The sequence below is a fragment of the Diprion similis genome, chromosome 2 (genome assembly GCF_021155765.1).
Source record: "Diprion similis isolate iyDipSimi1 chromosome 2, iyDipSimi1.1, whole genome shotgun sequence".
NCBI classification, from domain to species: Eukaryota; Metazoa; Arthropoda; class Insecta; order Hymenoptera; family Diprionidae; genus Diprion; species Diprion similis.
In genome coordinates this window covers 14,344,025-14,367,432 of record NC_060106.1, presented here as the reverse complement: position 1 = coordinate 14,367,432, position 23,408 = coordinate 14,344,025, and the positions used below count along the sequence as shown (strand labels likewise).

At 38.4% G+C, this 23,408-nt stretch overlaps 2 protein-coding genes across 3 annotated transcripts in view; one reads left to right on the top strand and one right to left on the bottom strand.

Annotated features, from left to right (window-relative positions):
* The first annotated feature begins 262 nt into the window (after nt 1-262).
* On the top strand, nt 263-10,661 carry LOC124416097. The gene is made up of 6 exons (XM_046896962.1): nt 263-601; nt 1,534-1,579; nt 2,704-2,934; nt 3,281-6,014; nt 6,105-6,336; nt 6,634-10,661. The coding sequence occupies exons 1-6, from the start codon at nt 545-547 to the stop codon at nt 6,640-6,642; spliced, it is 3,309 nt and encodes a 1,102-aa protein (XP_046752918.1). The 5' UTR covers nt 263-544; the 3' UTR covers nt 6,643-10,661.
* An 873-nt stretch (nt 10,662-11,534) lies between these two features.
* LOC124416103 overlaps nt 11,535-23,408 on the bottom strand; it is a 33,099-nt gene continuing 21,225 nt past the window's right edge. Inside the window, exons 2-5 of one of the 2 annotated variants that reach the window (XM_046896979.1) lie at nt 14,387-14,662; nt 13,972-14,311; nt 13,657-13,794; nt 11,535-12,978 (exon numbers count right to left, since the gene is read on the bottom strand). In XM_046896979.1, the coding sequence (XP_046752935.1) occupies nt 12,852-12,978; nt 13,657-13,794; nt 13,972-14,311; nt 14,387-14,657 (876 nt within the window). In that variant the 5' untranslated portion in view covers nt 14,658-14,662 and the 3' untranslated portion in view covers nt 11,535-12,851. The remainder of the gene's footprint in view (nt 12,979-13,656; nt 13,795-13,971; nt 14,312-14,386; nt 14,663-23,408) is intronic. The other variant, XM_046896980.1, reaches the window with a different exon arrangement.

The following is a 23,408-nucleotide window of genomic DNA, read 5'->3' as shown; positions in this document are numbered from 1 at the left end:
CTAGTCTCCTTGCATACGCTTTATGGGCTCCGTAATTCACCGCCTCACAAGCTTAGGCGATGATTAAAAAATCTTAATACAAGGTATCTAAGCGCCTGCCTGTCGGCAACCAGCCGCGCACCGTCTGACGTCATAAAGCATAACCAACTAACGCCTCGACCCGTGCAAATTCATGTTGGTTCTTTTACAATGTCGATTAGTAGTGCCCTCGCGTGGCGCGTAAGGTGAACTACAAAATTCATGAGCCGAGCTGAGAATCGAATGCGGCAGTTTTCCAGCCTCCTCGGTGTTGCTTTATGTATGGTGTATCAGTGTGGTACGAGGAAGTGAAAATGGAAGGTCGGTCGGCGACGGGTATGGATTTCGGTAGATGATTAGCGAGCACGTTATCATCCCTGTTTAGTAATGAAATGCAAATAAGAAGGAAATTCATCACTGTAATTAAACGATGCGGTGTGGTGCGACGGTATTTCGGTGTTAAAAAAAAGTATTCCGGCAGTGATTGAAGGTGCGCTGCTAATGTAAAGTTTAGTGGCCTTCTACAATGGTGGATAACAATTGCATTATCGAGGGAAACGTCAAGTTTCGCGACGGCAAGAAGGTGAGTTTAGTTTTATTCAACAACCTTCCGCTTACATACCTATGCGAAAATTATTACGCGAATATCTCACATCGCCTCTAGTTCAAAGCCTTCTCTCACTCTCTCATACGCTACGCGACGCTTTCGACAAAACAAAGCCACCGAACACGGTATAAAATACCAGGGCTATTGTATTTAGGCATTCTATCGAACAGTAGCCTTCGTTATTTGACCTAGTATAATCACCCGGATACGCCTATGTATGAAACTCGATACAATTCGATGCCGCCGGTTGCACATTTTCAATCATTCCATTGCTGTTGCAAAAAACAGGACCAACAAATGGTGTTGCGTGAAAACCAGCGAGAGAGAGAGAGAGAAGAGTTAGTGAAAGGCGCCAACCGAACGTTCAAAGTCCGTATGATTATAATAATGCAGAGTTTTAAAAACACCCTGTCACGATAATAAACATATGCAGGTGATTGCTAGAAATACAAGAAACCCTTTCTTACTTGAATTTTTTTGCTGCCTCTTCTCTCGTAAACGCATGTCAGTGAAAAAATGTTTATTACATCGTAAACAGATATAGGACCAAGCTTACGATGGAAAAGCAAATTTACCGCTCTCGCTAAGTAAATAAGTCATTTGGTTTAATGGCCCTGTTTTTCACATATAGTTAACAGAACCTAAAAGCCAGTTGCAAGTTATTATCTGTGATTAACCACTTGAATGAAACAATATAAAACTCTGTACAGTCGAGTGTCTCGTTATCTCTGCCCTGCTTACTCTGTGAGCTTATCATCTTTCTTTTTTCCATTTAAATATATTGTGAATTTCACTAAGTAAATTCTTCGGACAAGTTTGTTTACCCTCAAACCTAAAAGATTTTATCCTGTTATAAATTGTGTGTTATGTAAAATGATCATTGATTTAAAACAATTTCTTGTTTCCAGTGGAAGTCAAGGTGGTGTGTCATGAGAAAATTGTCTCCTGTGGCAGGTAATAATATGTGGAAATATGTTTCTTAGGTTTATCAAATAAATTGAATATAAAAATACAAAGTCTGTATTATTAGTAGGATACATGTTTTTTGAAGAGGTATTAAATTAATTTCCCACTTTACATGTTATCATAGCTGCCTTTTTCACTAATATTCCAAGTCATCAGCAATTGAAAAATTTCAAATTTCTTACAATAATATCTACCTGTGTATTTATGGATATCCTGAATACTATCTCAGTTGAGAGATAAGTCTTTTAGATAACTTAAAAGCTAAAAACAAAAATCTTTCATCAAAACGTCAATAAAGCAAATTTCTTGCTACTCACGAAAACCTATTACGAAATATCTCTCAAATCAATTTATTAGTTTGCATTGTCATCATTAATTTTGAGCACTAACAATTGGTTGTTACCACATTGTTTACAAACAAATGATTTCATCAGCAAGATGCATGCAAGAACAAGCATTGCATAAAATGAGACACTGACATTTGCAGGCCTTAACTTTGGTGATTCTCAATGTTGTTATTAATCTGTTTTTCCTGATTAGAATTGATCACAAAACTTTAAAACTCATTCTTGGTGTAGTTAACAGTGGGAAAATCCCTTATATTTTAACATTGAAACGTATGCGCCCTCGTGAAGTATGAATAAAATGCTCGGGAGGAATGGTAATTGACTCATAGAAAACGACTTTTAGACTTGAATTGAAAGTACAACAAAAGGCCGGCAGCTCTGCAGTAATTACTGTATGTGTAACAGTATTGTGTTTTCTTGCAGTAAGCATTCAGTGTAGCCTCATTAGGAGCATAAAGAAAAATAGAATCATGTGTTTTTAATCAGCCTCTCAGTATGTCTGCTTCATATTTGTGTTACCACAGCAATTCATTCTCCAAATCGGTTTTATCAAAAGTCTTTACAATTTACCTAACATAATAATTCTCTTTATTAAAGAATGTGTGCATAAGTGAATATGAATATGTAGAATAAGCCTTTATCCTTAAAGTTGGTACGAAAATAATAATCCGTTATTAAATATTAATATCATAATAATTCTTCAATATACCGAGCTTTATAAAGTTTTTACTACTTAGAATTAGCAACGTATTTTGTATTTTTCAGACTGCTTACACTTACAACTTTATGGAGATAGCAAAGACCGATACAAACAAGGTCAAACCAAGGCCTCGCTTAGTTTGCAGCACTTTCTTGGGGTAGAAAGTGGATTTACCCTTGACAAAGAATCTAACACAATTGCCATTATTTGCCAAGATGTTACGGTAGTTCTTGCTTTTGATACTCGTGAGAGACTAATACAGTGGCAAGTCAAGATATCCAACAATTTAGGCGAAGGTTGGTTTCTATTATTACTAAATTATTGTTCTGATATATTTTTTTTCCTTTTGAAATTTACATTTGATGATACTTCATTGAATTATTGACGTTGCAGCAGCTTTTATGAATTCCAAATTTGAAGACATAGAAAACAAAAACACTAGCTATCCGTGTTTTGCACTGTTCCTTTTCATATTTACGTAGAATCGGCAAACAAATTACTGATTAGACAAGTGGGATTATACAAAAAAAGATTGATCACCTTGAGACTTGTTATTGTCAACTTATTATGCAAGAATCTGCCTTTTTTTCATACTCTGTAATTAAAACAAATTGCATGACGAAGTAAACGATTTGTCTTCAGATCAAGAATTCCTGATTCTCATCTCCTCGGCACCGACAAAAGCAAAGCTTTTAAGCGGCCCAGCACATATGCACGTACAAAATCGTCGCTTCTGTATTACCACTGGAGTACCACCAAGGCTTGCTGGAGTTTGGGAAATTGCACATCTTCGCCGTTACGGAGTCGTTGAAGGAAGATTCTGTTTTGAGGGAGGGTCAAGATGTGGCCGCGGAGAAGGCCTGCACGTTCTTGTTACAGATCAAGGAGATGACATTATAAAAACCTTGCAATTGGCAGCTGAAGGAAAGCTTACTACACGAAAGAGACCAACTGCTCGAGAACTTGCAGCATGTGACAGTCCCAGAAGGCAATATTCGCGATCCGAAACAAGGGCTAGCGATTCCTTTCCATCATTGCTGTATAATTCAGGATCTTACGAAGGGCAGTGTGACAGTTGCAAAAATGAAGGCTCACCGTACTGGTCCTCCACTGAAAGTAGACAGCAAACAGATTTGGACAGTGATTACGGGTGTCGGGATGCTTCCATATCAGAATTAAATGATCAACCAGGAGAGTGGCACAGCTGCTCAATTGTCCAAGGAAATAATTCAATCCTTGAAAGATGCTCCAGCTGTATCAGCAAACTGGGAACCCTTTCCAAGTCATCTACATCAGGTACAACTTCGGCAATGACTCACTCCAGCAGTCCTGCTCCGCTCGGGGGTTGTCAGCAGCCACTTCGAGCGTTTGACAGACTGTCGCTCTCCTCCTATAGCAGCAGTAGTCATGAAAGTGATTACTCGGTGTCGCAACAGGCAGAGTGCCACTGCGTGTCTAAGAAAGTTTCCCAAACTCAAAACCCGCAGAGCTTTGCTCCTAAGCAAATAGTCTCGCCTCCCAGACCACCGAAGCCACATTCTTCGTGTATTAAAAAATCGAAGAAGCCTCCGATGCCGCTTCCGCCACCAGAATATCCCTGTACTTGCCCAACAAAACCACCACCTGTTCAAAATAACACAGCCAATACAACTGGGCCGTATGAAAACTATGATGTTCCAAAAACAATAATTCGCCACGCAATGTCTAAGGAACGCACTTCGTCCACTGATCAGTATTATGATACACCCAGGAAAATCAAGGAAATTCTTGCGTTGCCAAAAATGTATGCAAATTACGACACTCCGCTTGTACCGCAAGCAGTTGCTTTACAGCAGTGTGGCTGTCCTGCCAAGCTGACTTCTCAATCCCCACGTACATCCGCTTGTCCATGTCACAATGTAATGAGCTGGGCTGGTTTCGTTTTACCTTACTGTCGTCGAGGGGCAGGTATTGTATTAGATGCCGTGCATCCGGTGCGGCTGTCTGGTGAAGGCAAGATGCCGGTTGTGAATGCCAGTGGAGAAATAGCAGTATATGCAACAAGCGACAAAAGTACTGAAGACGATCAAGGTCCTGAAACTGCTAAAGAAAAGTGTGGCTGTCAGAGTGAAAGTACCGGAGTTGATAACAATTATGCAAACATTGAACCAGTAATAGATACGCAACCAGAATCAAAGCAGATAAATTATGCAAATATTGATTTTACCCAATCTTTAGAACACTATGAAAACAGCAAAGATGTTTTAGCCAAAGCGGGAATATCACGAGATGAGGTAGTCAAGCTTGCTGATGACTCGAAGGAATCGGAAGCTTCCGAGGTGAATGAAAATATAAAGTTCTGCAACAAATGTGGGCATGCAAAAGATGGAGAGAATGATTACTTGATGATGAACCCAGAGAAAGAAATGCCGAAGAAACCGTACCCTGGGTACTTAGCGATGCAACCGGCCCATAACGCTTGTTCCAAAGAAGTTCTATCCAGAATTTGTAGCACAGGAAAGAGCAGCAGTAATCCAACTTTGACTGGTTCCCAATTAATAGAAGGAAGCAAAAAAAGATCTGAATCTGAATATCGAGTACCTGGATCAGCAATGTTATCAAGTCCCTACCTCAAACGCCGAGTCTTGGACTCAGCAAATAGCACAGAGGCTTCTGGTAATATTGGCCTACTAGCAAGGAAGAGATCCTATTCTGCAGAATCTGCACATTATACGAATGACGAAAAACTTACTTTGTTCCCTTCGAATCTGACAATTCACAAGTGTTCGAGCGAGGCTGATAAAGAGTTACTTATGAATAAGGATAGACGAACTTTGTGCGTGGATTCAGAGCCGAAACCTTATCATGACAGCGAGGAGACGTCCACGTCATCTACTCAACCATGTTCAATAAAAATTCGCCGCTCATCTTCTGTACCATCAAAGACGGGACACAACCGGGACTCTTCAAGCAGCAACGACTCCGGCGTATCGACTGGCTCTCTGAGTCACAGAGGAACTGAATTTGGAGAATTCGAACTACCAATAATTACCACTAATTCAGCAAGAAGACATTTGATATCAATATCCCATAAAAGTACCCCTCCAATCTGCTTCCATAACAGTCTACCAAGGAAATCGAAATCCAGTGACCCACTTCGTGAACTTTCCTTTCAATTTCAAAAACTAAAAATACCAACAAAATCTTCATCTGCCGAAGGAGACATACCTGCGTGTGTTCCCAAAGGCACAAAAGGATTCAATAGTCCAGGCGAAATGTCTGCTACACCGTACACAGATTCTCGCAGTACAAGCAGCGGTACATCGGATATGTCTGATTACATCGAAACTTTATCTTTGTCCTCACATTCATCATCGGATACTCCAGACAATCTTAGGTAAGACATATTTGCAAAAGTAAATTTAAAAGAGAAAATAGACAAAGTCTATTTGATGTTCAATTTATTTAGAAATTACTATGTCAACAGATTGGGCGGACGTCAGGTGGCCACAACTCTTCGCCCACGTAGCGGAAAAGAGTATTATAAAATAGATCGGAGCATTTTAGTGGAACAAGGCCGTACAATGACAGGGCCAACTTCTAACTATGCCAATATTACACCTGTTCTTGAAAAAAGTGAATCTCCATCACCAGGATATATGAGCAGCTCACCATACGATCAGCCTCAACCAGTGCGTGACCACTTTCTCTTTCCTGAGGTAATTCGAGTACTTTGCAGAGACGAAATTAAGTGCTGAAGTAATGTAATTTCATTCAGTGTAAGACCAATGTTTACAAGTTGTCTGAAATTTTTATTTTCCTCTAAGAATACGAAGAATTTATTTCGAACTATGCAAATATTGACATTACATTTGGTTTAGCTAGATGTCCACTTAATTGGTATTCACTCTCCAAGTGATTACAAACTATTTGCCATTTGAAGTGCCAAGTCCTGTGCACACAAAACTTAAATTATTTAGCCTGTTTGAAATGAACGTATTTTTTCCAAATTACAGCAGGCCTGAAAGCATTGAAACAATTCACAAGGAAGGAGAAGAACCTGAAGTTCCTAGTATTTCCAAACATAGTGGACAAGAGTATTCAAGGTAAAACTAATAACAGAGCTGCAATCGGTGTTCGCAACACTTCATACTGAAACCAGGTTTTAATATTTTCATAAACTTTTAAACTTTCCAGTACCTCGTACTGTTGCCTGCAATTGCGATTTCAAAAATATGAATTTTTTTCTATCGCTTTGTTACTCACTCACAAGTACTACTTACTATACATATGCCAACTGACAGAAGTTGAGCATTTCGCGGCATCGAAGTCATTGTTTATTTATAAAAGATCCATATATTATACATGGGAAGTACAAATTCTATGGTAAATTGATACATATTTGTATATGTCTAGTACTATTCATTCTCTGAGGGCACCCAGCTGTTTCATTCAAATAATGCATACGTGAAAACTGTCTTAAAGGAAAAAAAAACGTTTGGGTTTATTAAATCCGTCTCAAAACCAATAATCGATAAGCATGATAGTTGAAAAGTTTCAAAGTATGTAATAACAAAGCTTGGTTGCAATGTATAGTAAAAATATAATCAATAATATTATATACACTTCCTACAACGATTCAAACAATTTCTAAAATATGCTCAATAACAAATGTAATAATAGTATAGTGAATATCCTGCCCTAGAGTAAAAGGATAAGGTGGGCGTTGTATACTTTTTATGAGTATACCCTTTTTTGAATAATTTTTATTTTATATAAGTACTTTTATATAGCGTGATATACAGAATGATACAAAAGAATGAAGTTAAAGGCTTTTAAAATTTACACTACTTATGTACTTGATGGATTTGCCTACGGCCTGAAGTCAATGGAGATTTCAGTGAATATTATTTACAGAATTTATTCGTACTTACTAGCTTATCTTTAACTACTACATACAAAATATTATAGCTTTTAATAGCTTTCTTTCATAAAATGGTAATTTATATGATAGGTATTTATAGTTTACAGGAAAACTCAAGGTAGCATTATAATGTATAGTTTATAGATTAAACTTGCTGAGCGCCAAGAGCATGTATAAAATATTTTTAATATTAAGGCTGCTATCTGATATACGTGCCTCAAATTTTTAAAGTGGCATGTAGGTTTATTTTTTTTGTTTGATCTTACAAGCGTGATTTAAGATGTGATCATAACTTTCTACCGATTTTCTTTGACTTTTTCGGTTTTCAGATCCACAAGAAATTTCAAAGAATTACATATTTATTTAATTGCTTATAATTTGTAATATATTAATGAAGTAAAATAGTGATGTGTCGCAAACGCTGGGCCGTTATCAGCATCAAATTTTTTAGCATATTAATAACGGGTTTTCTGAGTACTCGTGCTGAGCTTATAAGTGGTCTAATTAATTATTTCGAACGATTTCAGATCTGCCGTGACTCTCTTTTATCTTGCGTCACGACCCAGTTAAGATATTGTAATTGATTCAACGTAATTATAGTAAAGGAATCTTGAGATCTACAAAAACACACTAGAAAATATAGAGTGCCGAGAAGTGTAAGATTGAACATTGAAATTTTGTACCGTTTTTAGGATTAACGCAGGGTATCGGTTTTCTATAATGTAAAAATAATCCCCAACTGAATGCTCAAAATTTTACAGGCAAACAGTTCGGTAGTTCTGAAAGAGCAAAACCACAAAGAGCTTTATCCAATTTCGGATCAATTTTTCTCTTTCAGCTGGACTCTCTAACTTTACTTCTCTATATCTGTAACTAAGCATTTATGTGATATAAAATCGCACCCTGATTTACTACTTTTTCATATTATAACTCTCAATTGATCTCATCCATTTAGATAGCTTGCATTTTATGCAAATGCTTTTGAACACTCGCCACCCTTGGTTCTTTCGTTAGTGGAAAATTATTTTTTCAATTGTACTACACTTTTAGGTAACACTATAATGTTACCCATAATGCTTAAATTGCTACATAAAATCTTTATAAACGTATCTTAGTATGAAGAATGTACTTATCTCGTAGTTCACGAACAATGTTAATAAATTTGTACACTTGCATGGTGAAAGAACTAATGGAGATGGTAGCGGTAATCACTATATACTCACTGTGAAACAGTCAGTTATTTAAACATATCACAATAACCTGGTACGTACCTGTCCTTCCGACTGGTATTTCATCTTTAGTTACTTGAAGTTTCATCGAAATTTTGGTTGAATCAATCTCGACCAACTCACGTTCCATCTGATGTGATACCAAACTGATGCGGTCGTAGATCAGCACACATCTGAGTGATACAATATATACATCAAATTGTATGCCACAAAGAATTCTTAGGGTAAATTAATTCAGTCTACTTCTTTTACGAAGGTTCAATTGTAATGAATAGAATTAGCATTTCTTTACAACGATTAGTTTTCGGTACTTACCGTTCTACTATTATTATACACTTAGTTTGGCACAACGGTAATACGATATAAATATCTCTAAGTAAAGATGATGCAAGGAGTTAACAAAAACCGACATTTAGTCATACTTCGTACAGTCTAAGTGAGTAATCAGTAAAGAATTTTACGCAAAAAAAAAATTGTAGGGACGTTTAGAATTGCATTGAATAATCATATTTATTTAATTCTGATGACAATGTGGATGAATGTTTCCAGAGAATGGCTACTGATAAATATTATATGTTACTAAACAGAGAAACAAAAAAAAGTATTCAGACAATCAAATGAAGAAAAATGATGGTCTCTTTGATAATTCTTGCATTACCTTTTCGTCGATAATCTTAGAAAACTTGAGTACTGGTCAAAATAATGTTCATCACTTGGCAAAACATGCAGTGTGGCAAGGTTAGTGCGTTTGTGTGTCAAAAATTTGTGAAACAAATATAAATTATTGTAATGTCACACACGTATTGAGGTGTGTACGATGCGTAGATATATTATATACAATATTGTCATGTGATTAACTGTATATTGCGTGAATAGAAATCTATAGAATGTAATCGAAGGAGACGATATTGTCTCAAGTATAGTATATTACCTATATACATATTATTGTCTGTACTGTACGAATTACGAAAAAAGCAAACACTTATATCTTAGATCAGTGTCTCCCACTGAAATCATGATTATGTCAAATCATATTTTGGCAAACATGACTAATAGGACTAGCTAAGTAGAAATCGTGTAACAAAATTGTCACACATACACTCCTAGTTTTTCTGACCCCCCTCTGTGACAATGCGTATAACGAAATTTAAATTAGTCGGTAAGCTTTTATATAACTTTAATTGTAAATTAAAATGGAAATCACTGATGTAGAGACCCATACTAGTCAGAAATTAAGTACTACGTTAGTAATAGTCTATTTTTATTGAATTTGTATAATTCGAAAGCCTGATATACCTAAAAGTCAACAGAAATTCTTTCAGTCCCATTAAAAACAACTGTTTGTTTTTCTTCTCTATTCCCTTGCAAATGAAATTTGTGAAATCTGTAGCGACACATTTCCAAATGGCATGGAAACATTATGACAACCTTGAAAACCCAAAGAAAATATTGAAACAAAAACACAATTGGTAGAATAACCGTTCTATTAGGTGTATCGGCTTTTGAAATTCAACCAACCATATCCAAGAATTACCCAGTTAATCATAATGTAGAAAAAACTACGAGTATTCCTGAGTTGCGCTTGAAATTTATGTACATAGCTGCCAAGACATTAATTGAATATTAATCTTTTTTCTTGATTTACTAGCTTCCTCTCATTTATAAAGAAAAATTCGCTTATCGTTATGATCCTTAATGTATATGAAATGCATACTTCAAATCCTAGTCTGCAATCAAATGATACTGTACGGTTTATAGTGTCATTCTGTTTTAATGCAATTTATATACTTTGTAAGATTATAACATGGCGTACCCACCACATTGAGTAAAGTAAAGAGCCAGCTTAAAGTGGAGTTCGATACTTGAATAACGGGATTAGGCATAAATAAAAACAAAAACAAAAAACAGGGTAAAATCTGTGCCATAATTATTCCAAGCATTATGAAAAGCTCTTTGTTAGCCTCATGTCCTTAGAAGTTGTGGCAATAATGATGAATCAGATTGATTGATACCTGATAAATCCAATGTACAAAACTCCACTTTTTTGTAATTCATCACCAGACTTGTATTTCTTTCTTCGTATCTCGATGCGAATCTATTCGAATAAAAAATCATTGTTTATTACCGTCAAATATAGGATTTTATAGATAATTTATTATAATGTGGGTAAAGATGTAGTATTGATGTAGAGGTGTATAGTTTTTAATTTTTATTTACCATGTAATATCGCAAATTCTAATCAGTTATTACGGATGAATTTTAATACGTCGTTCATAGAACTATATATACATACATACCTACTTAAGCTTAATTTTAGGGGTATCCAAGTGGCTGCTACTTGAAATGATTTATTATATATACCGTCTTATTTAACACAGAGTATACTTAGTGGATAGGCATTAAATAAATCGAATAAATTGTATTATGTATATTATTGACCAGAGAATTTATCTCATTTGGTAATGTTCATACATACAGAAATATTACAAGGATTAGCTAACGCTATTTTACAAGTGCTAATGCGGCGTAAAAACATTACAACCATAATGTATTGACCAAACGCACTGGATCAATCGTACATTAAGATTGATTGCGCAGATGGTATCAGAAATTTCTGATACTTATCTAAATCGTTAGTATAATTAGTTATTGTATTTCATTTCATCCAACATCTTGTTTCATGGTCTGACCATTTCTTGGTATCTATAGAAGATAAAAAAAAAACTGAAAACGTATGAAATTCAATTTTATGCAATCCGGATTGTAGTTTATCCTATTCCCGAATCGATTGATGTGCCGTGAAAAATTTAACAAAGAAGCTGTCGATTCAACTAGACTAATAAAATATAGGCTTTTGTATAAGCGTTTCGAGTGTAATATTCTTGCTTTGAAAATTTTTCTCAACTAATTCAAATGTAAAATACGATAAACATGAATTATCAGATAACAGAAAAGGTCAAACCGTGAGGACGAATAACAGTGCGACAAAAACATTCAATAGAAGGAGATAAGGTATTTCTCTCCCGAATTCCCATAGTATTGACTATCCTGACCTTTTTTTATGAAAGATAGAAAGGAAAAATGAAAAAAACGAAGCAATTTAAATAATATATAAGTAAACTAAAAATCATATGCAAATTGTAGTGGCTCAAAACTTTGAATATCTTGAAGGGGTAGAAAATAAAATAGTATTAAAAAATGGCTCTTGATATTGTTATCGTCCTATGAATATATTACACGTATATCGCAACTCTACCTTCCCGTAAAACAAAATTACACAAACGTAAATTTGTCAATATTCTTTGTGGCATCGTGCCATTGCCTTTATTTTTCCCCTATCTATTTAAGGATACAATTTATACAAAAACTCTTTCACGTTATTTCATATATTAAATAATTTATTTAATTATTTCAACATTAATATACACATTCACACACTATGCTATTTACAGTATACCTAACACGTTCTTACCTTAAATTAAACAGATATACAGATAACAGATAATAATATAACATTCCGACAGACCATAGTAAGTAATTTACTATACTTTAAATTATTTGCAATAATGTTTATTATTTTACACAAATCTCTTAAAAATTCATCACTCGTTTTCCCCTGAGTCCCTTCATCATTTTTATATACATTTCATCGATTTATGAATAGAACGTGAATATCTATATGTCATATTTGACTGATTGTATCGAAACCATTAACGTCACGTACCGAAGTTACGAAAAGTCGGTTTCCCGTGATATTGCACAGCACCAAATATTTGATAAAAATCATATGACACGTACTGACAATAAATAATGCGATTATTTCAACCTGTATAGAGTAGCAATGATTAATTCCATAAAAATCGCAAGCAATCGATATTACGATTTTCCGCATACCGTTATTGGCATAAAATAATGTTGCGAAGTTTTCATCAAATTTCGATATAAAAAATATACCTTATTTATCTATCCCACTGCAGTTTGATCGATTGTGCTCTGAGCATTACGTATATCGCATGGCTATCTACTTCATATTTTTCATGCTAATTATAAATGATTTGATATCTAAATATTCACCTAAAGCCTACATAGCTGGATGTATCGTATTCCGTGTGGGAGTCCTCTTCGGCGATTCCTGTTCGAAACTTTGCGGAATCTTATTGAACTCGTCGTCAAAATCAACCTCTGCTTCTGTGTGAACGGAATTTTCCCTGTAACACAAATGGTGCCGGTTTATATATTATTTAAAGCATATTTTGATCGCATCATTTCTCAGCTCCTCAATGAATGTATAACACAAGTGTTCATCTACTGCATGATACTTTTTTATGTCAGCTTCTACGTGTGTGTACATTCAGTCGCCTACTTCAATCTGATTGATATAAATACCACATAACCGTATCTGATGATGGGATCAGCAACTTCTTGTGAATAACAATTGGGAATTCCCTAACTTTTAGCCATTGCCTTGTGCCTCGAGGCTTCCTATAGCCTTTGGGCCTGAGATGTGGGTCTCACCGTTTACTCACTTTGGCGGACGTATCACGTAGTTCGGTTAAATTCGCCTACTCACTCAAAAAATTCAATCTGTGTCCAAATTTTATCGCTTTGTTATGCGCTGATGGTTTACCTAATACGAAACAGTTGCAGAGCAAGCAAAATCAGGCTGGCTCTACACGCGTGTTCGGTAACTGTGAACACCACTATTTGCAAATTAGCTCTCAATCAACGAAGCAATGGGGCGTTCATAATTACAGTCTTCGCACATGCCATATTCACCACTGACATCAGCGAGCAGCTGAAATCGTTCCGAATACACGCTATTGTGACACCTACTAGGTAATTACGCATTCGTGATCTACACAGATAATAACTGCCCCATAACTCACATGTACTTGTTTGATGATGGCAAGAACAGTGATTTCGGACACGCCTTGAAGTATGGCCAGCATTCCCCGTGCGATTTTCCTGTTTTTTCTGCATCGACGTAATCCTTCATCAGTTCAGCGAACGGCGATTTGCTCGCGCTGAAATTACAGGTGGCAAAAAATTAATGTCAGGTAAAAACGGATCACCTGGTTCTAGGAGCGAGGCAGGCCCCCGTTTTAGCTTAGCGATATTTCGAACACCTGCCAGTGCTTACGACTAGCATTCTCTGAATCGCCGCATCGAACGGGTTATGACGAACGCCCCGAAATACTCACGTGAAAAAAAGCCGTATAATTTCACCGACGAAGCCGAAATTGTCCAAAGGGTGACCGTGAACCTCGCATATCGCTCGAAGCAGGCAAGCTTTGCCATCCATTCCGAACTGGCTCAGCATGTCTTCGGCTATCCCATAAAGTAGGGCGCGTTCTCCACCCTGGAACGCGTTTTTGGGAACTTCCGGTACCTCGCGTTTCTGGAGTCTGTGCTTCATGAAGGAGGCAATGAAATCCCCGAGAGCCATGCCTGCCTCTCGGCTCTGGAACGCCCTGCCGAAGACGGGGGGCAGAGCACCGTAAGGATTCTCGTTGTCCGTTAGGCCCAGCTTGTCGAAGTCGACTGTAACGAAATTGCAAAATTAGAATCTGCGCCTTTAAGAAGTCAAAAACACGTGAATCGGCGAAAGGGACTCACTGGTGAACGGGAAACTCATCGACATGTTGCTGAGGAAACCGTAAGGCGGGTACCTCACGAAGGGTAACAGAATCGTCGGAGTTATGGTCAGCACTGTGCCAGGAGGCAAGGCGATTCTTCCATCATTTGTAACCCATAACAGTCTCTTCTGACGGTGGTGAACCTGGGCCCCATCGTCAGGGACGACACCAGCATCCCCGGGGTGGCTCTGAGGCGCCGAAACTCCGAGGAATAGCATCAGACAGAAAAGTGGACCGAGATTTGGCAGCATCTTTACTGAAACACGAACGGATCACTCATATGTAACGGCGGTCGTGCTTGTACAGTGCCTTCGTTCAGCGTCAATCATTGGCGAGTAAAAAACAACAAAGTTGCTGGAAACGTGCGGAGAGGATCGGATCGGCGCCGAACTCCGTTATCCCCGTAACCCATCTCCAGCACTTAGTGCTCTCGTGGCATAGTTTGCGAATATTACACTTGACCCTACCATTGCAGATGAACTTTATTCGCACGCACGCACGCACGCACGTACGCACGCAAGATAGTCCGGAGCTTCGCAGTTGTCACGTCGTGTGATGTTGATAAATTTCTTAGTCCGCCTTCTATTCACGAATGTACGGTTCCTGGTTAAAATAAAAGCAAAGGCGAACGCGAACCAGATTGGAACAGATCAAGTAGATCTGGACTAGCACGATTTGCCTCGTACAATCGCCAAATTGTTAAGTACAATCAAAAATGGAATGCTGCATAACGGTCTTTTTGAAGACCCGTCTACCTGGACCCAAATCAGCTGGAATCCCTCTTGAATGTGTTGACACAGATATAATTAAATAATAAGAATACTGATTCGATTATCTTACTGGTCAGACCACCCTCCCCCTTCCCTGCCCTGAGACGTTCGTGGAATCTGCGGTTTTTTTTTATGATCTGTACCGTTTATAATTAGCATACTCGTATGAATTAATTCATACAATGTTTTTCCATGACCATTATTTTACTACGTCTAGAATGATTGACTGTAATACACTCAATCTCTTTATACTCATTAGTCTGTCCAATCAATTTGATTACCGATCGCATGATCGTCATTATTTCCATAAAATCTTTCGAGTGTCGCGATAAACATTACTACGAATATTATTAACTCAGAGAATTGTATAATAATTGTGAATCGCAGTGGGTTGACGCCACTGCGGTGACATTATGGCCCAATTTGGTCGATCCGGGCAACGTTGCACCGATCGATAGACGTGGTGCAGTTAAGGAAGACCGTGGATAACCCGGGGATTCCAGGACGGCTGACAGGCTCGATTCCAGCCAGCCGGTCTTTTCCTGTTACCAGTTTACGCTGTAGCCGGCAGACGTGAGTCGCAAACACAACTTGGTAACAGGTCACAAACATCAAGCGACGCGACGGTTAGAGCCTTGCTCGTTGCGTCTGGCTCTGCACTGAAAGAAAGGTGCTTCCTTAATGCCGCTGCAACATCACGTGCCAAGGAACGTGTGGTATGAAATGTAAAGACCCGATGTACTGAATTCTTTGCATTTGATCGATCGAGCAATCGATCGATTTGCCAAACAATTTAGTACAGATATTTGCAAGCAGGACGTACCGTTGACAGTAAACTTGTGAATATTATCAATGGCGTAGTAAGGGTGAAGTGATTTTTCTAGATGTTAGATAGGTAGGAGAACTTCACCCGACGAATCTATTGTAATGATGTAATAAATATACAGAGACCAGAACACTTTCCTTGAATGGCGTTAAAAAGTAACAAGAAATTAAGTTGTATTGCAATGATTTATTTAATTTAAAGAAACCGAAACACTTTCTTCACTGGCACAAAAAGTAACGAGAAATTATGTTGTATTGAAAAGATGTAATCGCTACGCGAATTACGATTTAACAATCACGTTATGAATATGTTCGCGTGACCCATGCAATGATAACTATCTACCAGTGTTGGCTGCTAATTGCGAAAATAAATTAAAACAGCATGACAAAATAGTAAAAATCCCCAAGTAGAGCGAAACGAGAATAATCGAAAATTGAACGGAGTTGAAAAGGAAAAAAGTACATAATATCTCGCCAGAATTTCCACTGCAATCGATTACTCTTCGCCGGGGTTTTGCCGTTACGTCTTGGAGACCCTGAGGCGCTGAATTCAAAGCATAATCACTTGAATATTACACCCATGCAGCATCGTAATTTCCCAGCTCGATACTCTGGACTCTCGCTTTTTTAATACTGATTCGCAGTATGCAGAATTTAGCATCGCTTCGAATGTGCAGCGTACATCTATCACACTGTGGAAAATTGTTGTGGTGCAGATTTGAAGGTACAACGTCGTGGATATGTTATCGCAGGAAGTCATTTGCTTGGTTATTAAGGACTCGTAAACATTATTTAAAACTCCTGTTTCATTGCAGCAGTTGCCGCTCCCTTTGATTTTCGGATAAAATTTTTCTTATACTGCTGACCGTTTGTGAAACATGACCCGTCCACCATTTACCGGTTGTCGGCGGTCAATTTATATGGCAGGATCTTTTATCCATACGGCAGTTAATGGTGCATAATTTTTTGCTTCTTCGCCGAATTGTCGACTTTCATATAACGGACGCACATTTAAATGTAAGAGGTCGCTCATTCACGCGGCTGGTAATTAATGTCGCGTCAATTATGCGCGAATAATCGGTGTCCCAGTCAACTGTCAGAATTGCCTAGATCCTAGAACTAGAACTATTGTGGGAAAGTGTGACAATTTGGAAACATCAGGCAACTTCGAACCTGAATTCTCAAGACCACATGGTCCCTGAACTTGAAGGTTCGAAAACGCAGTAGAATCGAGTAAGACGCCAAATATTATACTTGTCAAGTTAGGCACATTGACACGCCTACTTAAATTATGACTCGTATTTAATGTGCACCGTCAGTGAAGTTTTGGAGCACACAGAAAATCAGTGAAGAATAATTCGTTGTATAACTATGTAACAGAATTTCAGAATCCGACTATCGAGGACTTTGTAAAGGCTAGAAAAAATTTGTTGATTATTCAACTGAACTATGCAATTACTTTCGCTGAGGAAAGGAAGACCAAGAAAGCGCACGGTCGCAAACAAGATTCTCCAACGCGTCTGTACGTCAAGAAGTCTGTAGTGACTGGGCAGAATAAATATCCATTTCTCCATGTACAGGTTTTGCCGAGAATTCTGAAATCGCCGAGACGCATAGTTGTAAACTCTCTGTTTATCGATATAACCTGCATCAATTAGAGCGCGGTTGATCATCGAACAGGTCTGCCTCTGTACACCTTATCGTTATTTAAAGAAAATTAGTCTGGCTTGACCGCAGCAACCCAGCAGTCATTTTTATTAAAATAATACAGAATTAATGTGTTATAAATGAACAGCAAATGCGCATTAATTTTTTCAAAACACGTTTCCAAAAGTGGTCCTATCAGTCCGATAAATTCTGCTCGGCACTGCAGCGCATCTAGACATTTCGTAACCTCTGATCAACTCATGTTTCGAGTACGAAAATCGATGATTTTATTTGCCTTTTTTTCCGTAACGGGTACTTGCTTTAGCACCGATGGAACGAGGCCAGACGGAAGGACCAGGGGTTCGAGAAACCTGAATCGTCGTGTATGATACCATCGAGTGGATAAAAAATCTTTGTCCGATTTGCAAGCGCGGCGTAAAGAGATTTTAGTGTCATACGTTCAGCGGATACCAAGCTTGGCCCGCATTTAGCTAGTTGCCGGGTGTAAAAGAGGGGAGAGATCGAGGGGCTTCGAGGGAATGACAATGTGTATTATCCACGCTCGCACCATCGATCTGCCCGACACATACCTCTTGGTAATTAGCATCGGGCACACCAGCGATGCGGCTTGACGATCAATTCGGCTCCTCGATGTTTTCGCGAAACCGTTAGTCGGCGCGAATTCCTCCTGCCTCCGCCTGTGCAATACCATCGGCTATCAAAAATAGCAGAACGTATCGACGGTGAGATCATTCGAATGCATTGATTAACAAGTTTCCGCACGGATTACCCCCATCACCTCCAATTATCCACCAATATAAGCGGAGATCGATCAATCATCGACGGAACCTGTAATTCTCTACGTTCAGCCAAATATTACTTTATGAACAGTTTGAGATTCGGCTTGGATCTATGTGGTGAGCTTTTTTATCAACATCGCCTCGTTCCATACAACGATTACGATGGATACACGGAGGGGAGTAAACTGCACATTCGCCGGTTTGAATAGTTGAAAGAAACCGCACAAGTAGGAGAAGGTATCTTTTCATCTTTCGTCCATTCAGCCGAGTTCGTAGCCATGCTTTGAATCAGCCGAACAATCGGCCAGGTGGATATAAAAATGTAAACTCGAGCACTCGGGATCTGTGGAAGGCGAGTCCGTTGTCCGATGGTACGAGTTTTCACTACCGCTAGAGTTACCCTGCGACCGCGATCCCGATCCCGTCTCCTCGCTCGTCTATATCGATACTTGTGCATGTGTATCCAATGTACTTGGTGTACACGGAGGACATTCACAGGTACAAAAGTCCTTGAGACGACCGGAGTGCGCGCGGAAAAGGTAGCGTGGATCAATCTACGACGGAGGGGAATGAACTGCGAGGACAGGGTACGCCTTGCGCCTTCCTTTCCACCTGCTGCACCAGCAACGCCGGCCGATTTAGATCCTTGCACGAAGATTGTGTCGCGGGCAACGCGTTAAACCGTGGCGTGTGGGAGTACTTGGATATGCAGCTCACTCCTCATCCTCATTATCCTTACCTGCGAGTTGTCGCGCGTTGCCGAGTGGCTCGATTGTCAAAGTATACTAGAGAGAAAGTCTTTGTCCGCTTTAGTACCGGACGGATGTCGAATCGAGGTACGTAGGTCGCAGGGACAGCTTTGGTAAGCCTTGGTTTTGAAAAATCGGACACGTACGTAATGGAAAAGCACGCCGCTGGAAATAATTGGGTCCCTGCATCGTAAGTATATTGCAACTCATTGTTGTGAACGAGGAAAATTTTTTTCCAATACCTTGTCAATCCGCAGCTTTCTTTAACAGTGCCGGAGAACGAACGACGAAGACTTTATCGAAAAGTATTTGAAAATATTTATGGTACTTGCAATTACCAGAAACCGGCCATCTTCTTCAACCTTACGGCAAATTTCTTTCTGCAAATTTTTAGCCACTGAACATTTGTAATAGAACGAACTTCATCGTTATATGCGTTTTTACTGTGTACGACACGAATGACTTAGCACGTATTGCGGTGAGGAGAAAAAGGTGTCGACCGACTCAATGGGAAATATCACGTCAACACGAAACCCGACATTGTTATTCCGTGTCGAAATGGGGAGAATGGACAGAATTAATCAAGATTCATACCCCAGTGGGGCGTTTACCGTTTAATTGTACACGTGCAGCCTAGAGACTGGAGTATGGAAAGGACCTCCTCCACGCCACTGACGTGCTATCCTGATCGCCCGATTATTCTGTAACCACTACGAGGGTCTAAAGTAAGCGATACAGTCAAATGATACAGATTATTTGAGATCTATTCCGGCAGATCATTATGGTCGCGTGATTCATCAAGCATTTAATTTACAGGCTATCTCCAAGTCTCTCAGATCTTTTGAGTGTACTTCAATAGATAAGGATGCTTGTGATAAGACTAATATGGAGTAAAGTAAAAGCTGTTTCTTTGTCGGATTCCAGATCAAACTGTCTGGTACTGTAGACGGATCGTGTCATGGACTCTGAATACCTTTTTTGTACGGCAGTTAGCCTACGAAAGCTAAACAAAAATCGCTCCCAGCCACAGGTCAAGCAACTGGATTACAATTTCATGTAATAAAAGTGACTATTAAATTGTATATTCCTGTTTTTATAACTGCAGCATTCACTCGTTTCGTAGCATCCGTGTAAAAGTGAATGACGAACTACTCTACTTAATTTCTCCAGCCTGACTTCGGTAGTGAAATTTCAACTGCAAGATATGTAGCATGATAAATCGACAGTTCTCGTTCATATTATATGATAATACATTCTGTCATTCAGGTTACGAAGAAAAGAAAAGCTTAGACCGCTGTCGAGAATCGTGTAGATTCAATTACCGACGTCGAGTATTCTTTTTTTTTTGAAGGTCTGGTATTCTCCAAAGTATTTTACTCAGCACAATTTGAATGGCGTGAATATAGAAAACCAACTGAACGGAATTGGGTGTTTGAATGAAGAAAATTCATTCTTGCTGTATGTATAATGAAGAGAAACACGAAACAATCAGGTTGTATTTTTTCTTCGGCATCAAAAGCTAATCGTAGATGGTACAAGATATTGAAATTCACTTGTTTCGTAAGATATGTATAAATGTACGTTAGCGTTAATTGCATCTGACACTGTTGAACTTTTCAACCTCTTATATTTATTTTAATTATCGTTGAATCAAATGACACGTGATCTAATTATTTTCAGTTTCTCCATTTGTTATGAATGTAAAGTTTTTACATGTGAAGACAAAATAGCCCATGAGAGAAACCGCAGGTCTTACAGGTTCGTCTGAAACATCAGATATGTCGAAGAAAAGGGAACACTGGTTCAACAGCTAAAATTATGAAGCAATTGATAGTATTAATCGCACTTATTTTAAGATTATAACCGACAAGTAGAGGTGTGGCTAAAATACTTGAAATTTTCAGCTACTAAAATATGTTGAATCAGTTTATAGACTTGTTATCAATCTGATATACATGTGAAATACAATTTATTTGTACAACAATATGGAGAGAACAGGTCGAGATGTATCTGCTACCCATTGAATCTTATTGATTTTTTGGAACCATCGGTACATAGCGTTGAAAAGAATTTAATCTAACATTTTTTGAAATCGGTATATTATTAATAGAAAACCCAGCGGAGTTACTCGTCTTTGTATTGTGACTTCGGGAGCTGAATAATTTTGTGTCAGAATCGATTGAAATGGCCCTTCTCAAACTAATTGTACGCCAGTTACGAACATCCTGATACAAACAGGTAAAAAATACGAGCAAATGTTGATTCATTTCTTTGTTTCATTGCGGGCTACGTCAAATTGTGACAATACAATACATAGATAGTATCCTGTAAACGTGCAACTCCGGCAGGACACAAACCGAAAATGAGGCCCCTCTTACAGACTACAACAGTAATTGAGCATCTCATATAACATTTTTCATATTCTGCTCGAGAAAACGTATAGTGCGCTCCTATCTCCTTCTATAAAGAACACATTTCGTATAAAATGTTTCATGATTTTTTAACATTTTTGTTTACCATTCACTTCAATACCTATTAAGACACTTCTTGCAGTACTGTACACTGACACCCTGACACTTGTACTACGTTTAGGGCACATTGAATAAACTGAAATTAAAACTTTATTGCTTTGACTTTGTAAACCTTCTTCCCACGTCTATGAAATCCCAATGCAATTACAAGTTTACCGGTAAAAGGCTTAGGTTTAACGGCCGTTTAGGCAAAGTCTGTTGTTGGGTTTATATGTTTTCGTGAGGGATTGGTCCCAACATTATTCGATACACACGAAATGTTGACGAAACTTCCTTCTTCCAGCGGATGATCTGACTTTTTTTTAGATCAAGAATCTTTTGTCTCGGAATTGATTTGTATGACCGTTTCTAGACTAATTGGAACCCCAGGGACTCAAAAAACACATTAAAAAATGCGTGGGACCAACAGCAGAGAAATGACGATGAAAATTTGCAGTTTTTCGGCTGTAACTTTTGATCCGTTGCTCGCAGCGTATTGGGACTGCGCTCAATCGATTTCTCTCGCAAAATTACGTCGGAATGGTGCTCTAAAAAATTAATTGCAGCACTTTTCAAAGTCGTCAAAATTTTCGCCAAAAATCCAAAGGGGTTAGCCTTACTTTTCTTGCGATTTTTGGAGCCAAAAATTTCTGGTCTCCGAATTGATTTGTATGACCGTTTCTAGGCTAATTGGAACCCCAGGAACTCAAAAAACACATCAAAAAATGCGTAGGACCAACAGCAGAGAAATGACGATGAAAATTTGCAGTTTTTTGGCTGTAACTTTTGATCCGTTGCTCGCAGCGTATTGGGACTGCGCTCAATCGATTTCTCTCGCAAAATTACGTCGGAATAGTGCTCTAAAGAAATAATTGCAGCACTTTTCAAAGTCGTCAAAATTTTCGCCAAAAATCCAAAGGGGTTAGCCTTACTTTTCTTGCGATTTTTGGAGCCAAAAATTTCTGGTCTCCGAATTGATTTGTATGACCGTTTCTAGGCTAATTGGAACCCCAGGAACTCAAAAAACACATAAAAAAATGCGTAGGACCAACAGCAGAGAAATGACGATGAAAATTTGCAGTTTTTTCGCTGTAACTTTTGATCCGTTGCTCGCAGCGTATTGGGACTGCGCTCAATCGATTTCTCTCGCAAAATTACGTCGGAATAGTGCTCTAAAGAATTAATTGCAGCACTTTTCAAAGTCGTCAAAATTTTCGCCAAAAATCCAAAGGGGTTAGCCTTACTTTTCTTGCGATTTTTGGAGCCAAAAATTTCTGGTCTCCGAATTGATTTGTATGACCGTTTCTAGGCTAATTGGAACCCCAGGAATTCAAAAAACACATCAAAAAATGCGTAGGACCAACAGCAGAGAAATGACGATGAAAATTTGCAGTTTTTTCGCTGTAACATTTGATCCGTTGCTCGCAGCGTATTAAGACTGCGCTCAATCGATTTCTCTCGCAAAATTACGTCGGAATAGTGCTGTAAAGAATTAATTGCAGCACTTTTCAAAGTCGTCAAAATTTTCGCCAAAAATCCAAAGGGGTTAGCCTTACTTTTCTTGCGATTTTTGAAGCCAAAAATTTCTGGTCTCCGAATTGATTTGTATGACCGTTTCTAGGCTAATTGGAACCCCAGGAACTCAAAAAACACATCAAAAAATGCGTAGGACCAACAGCAGAGAAATGACGATGAAAATTT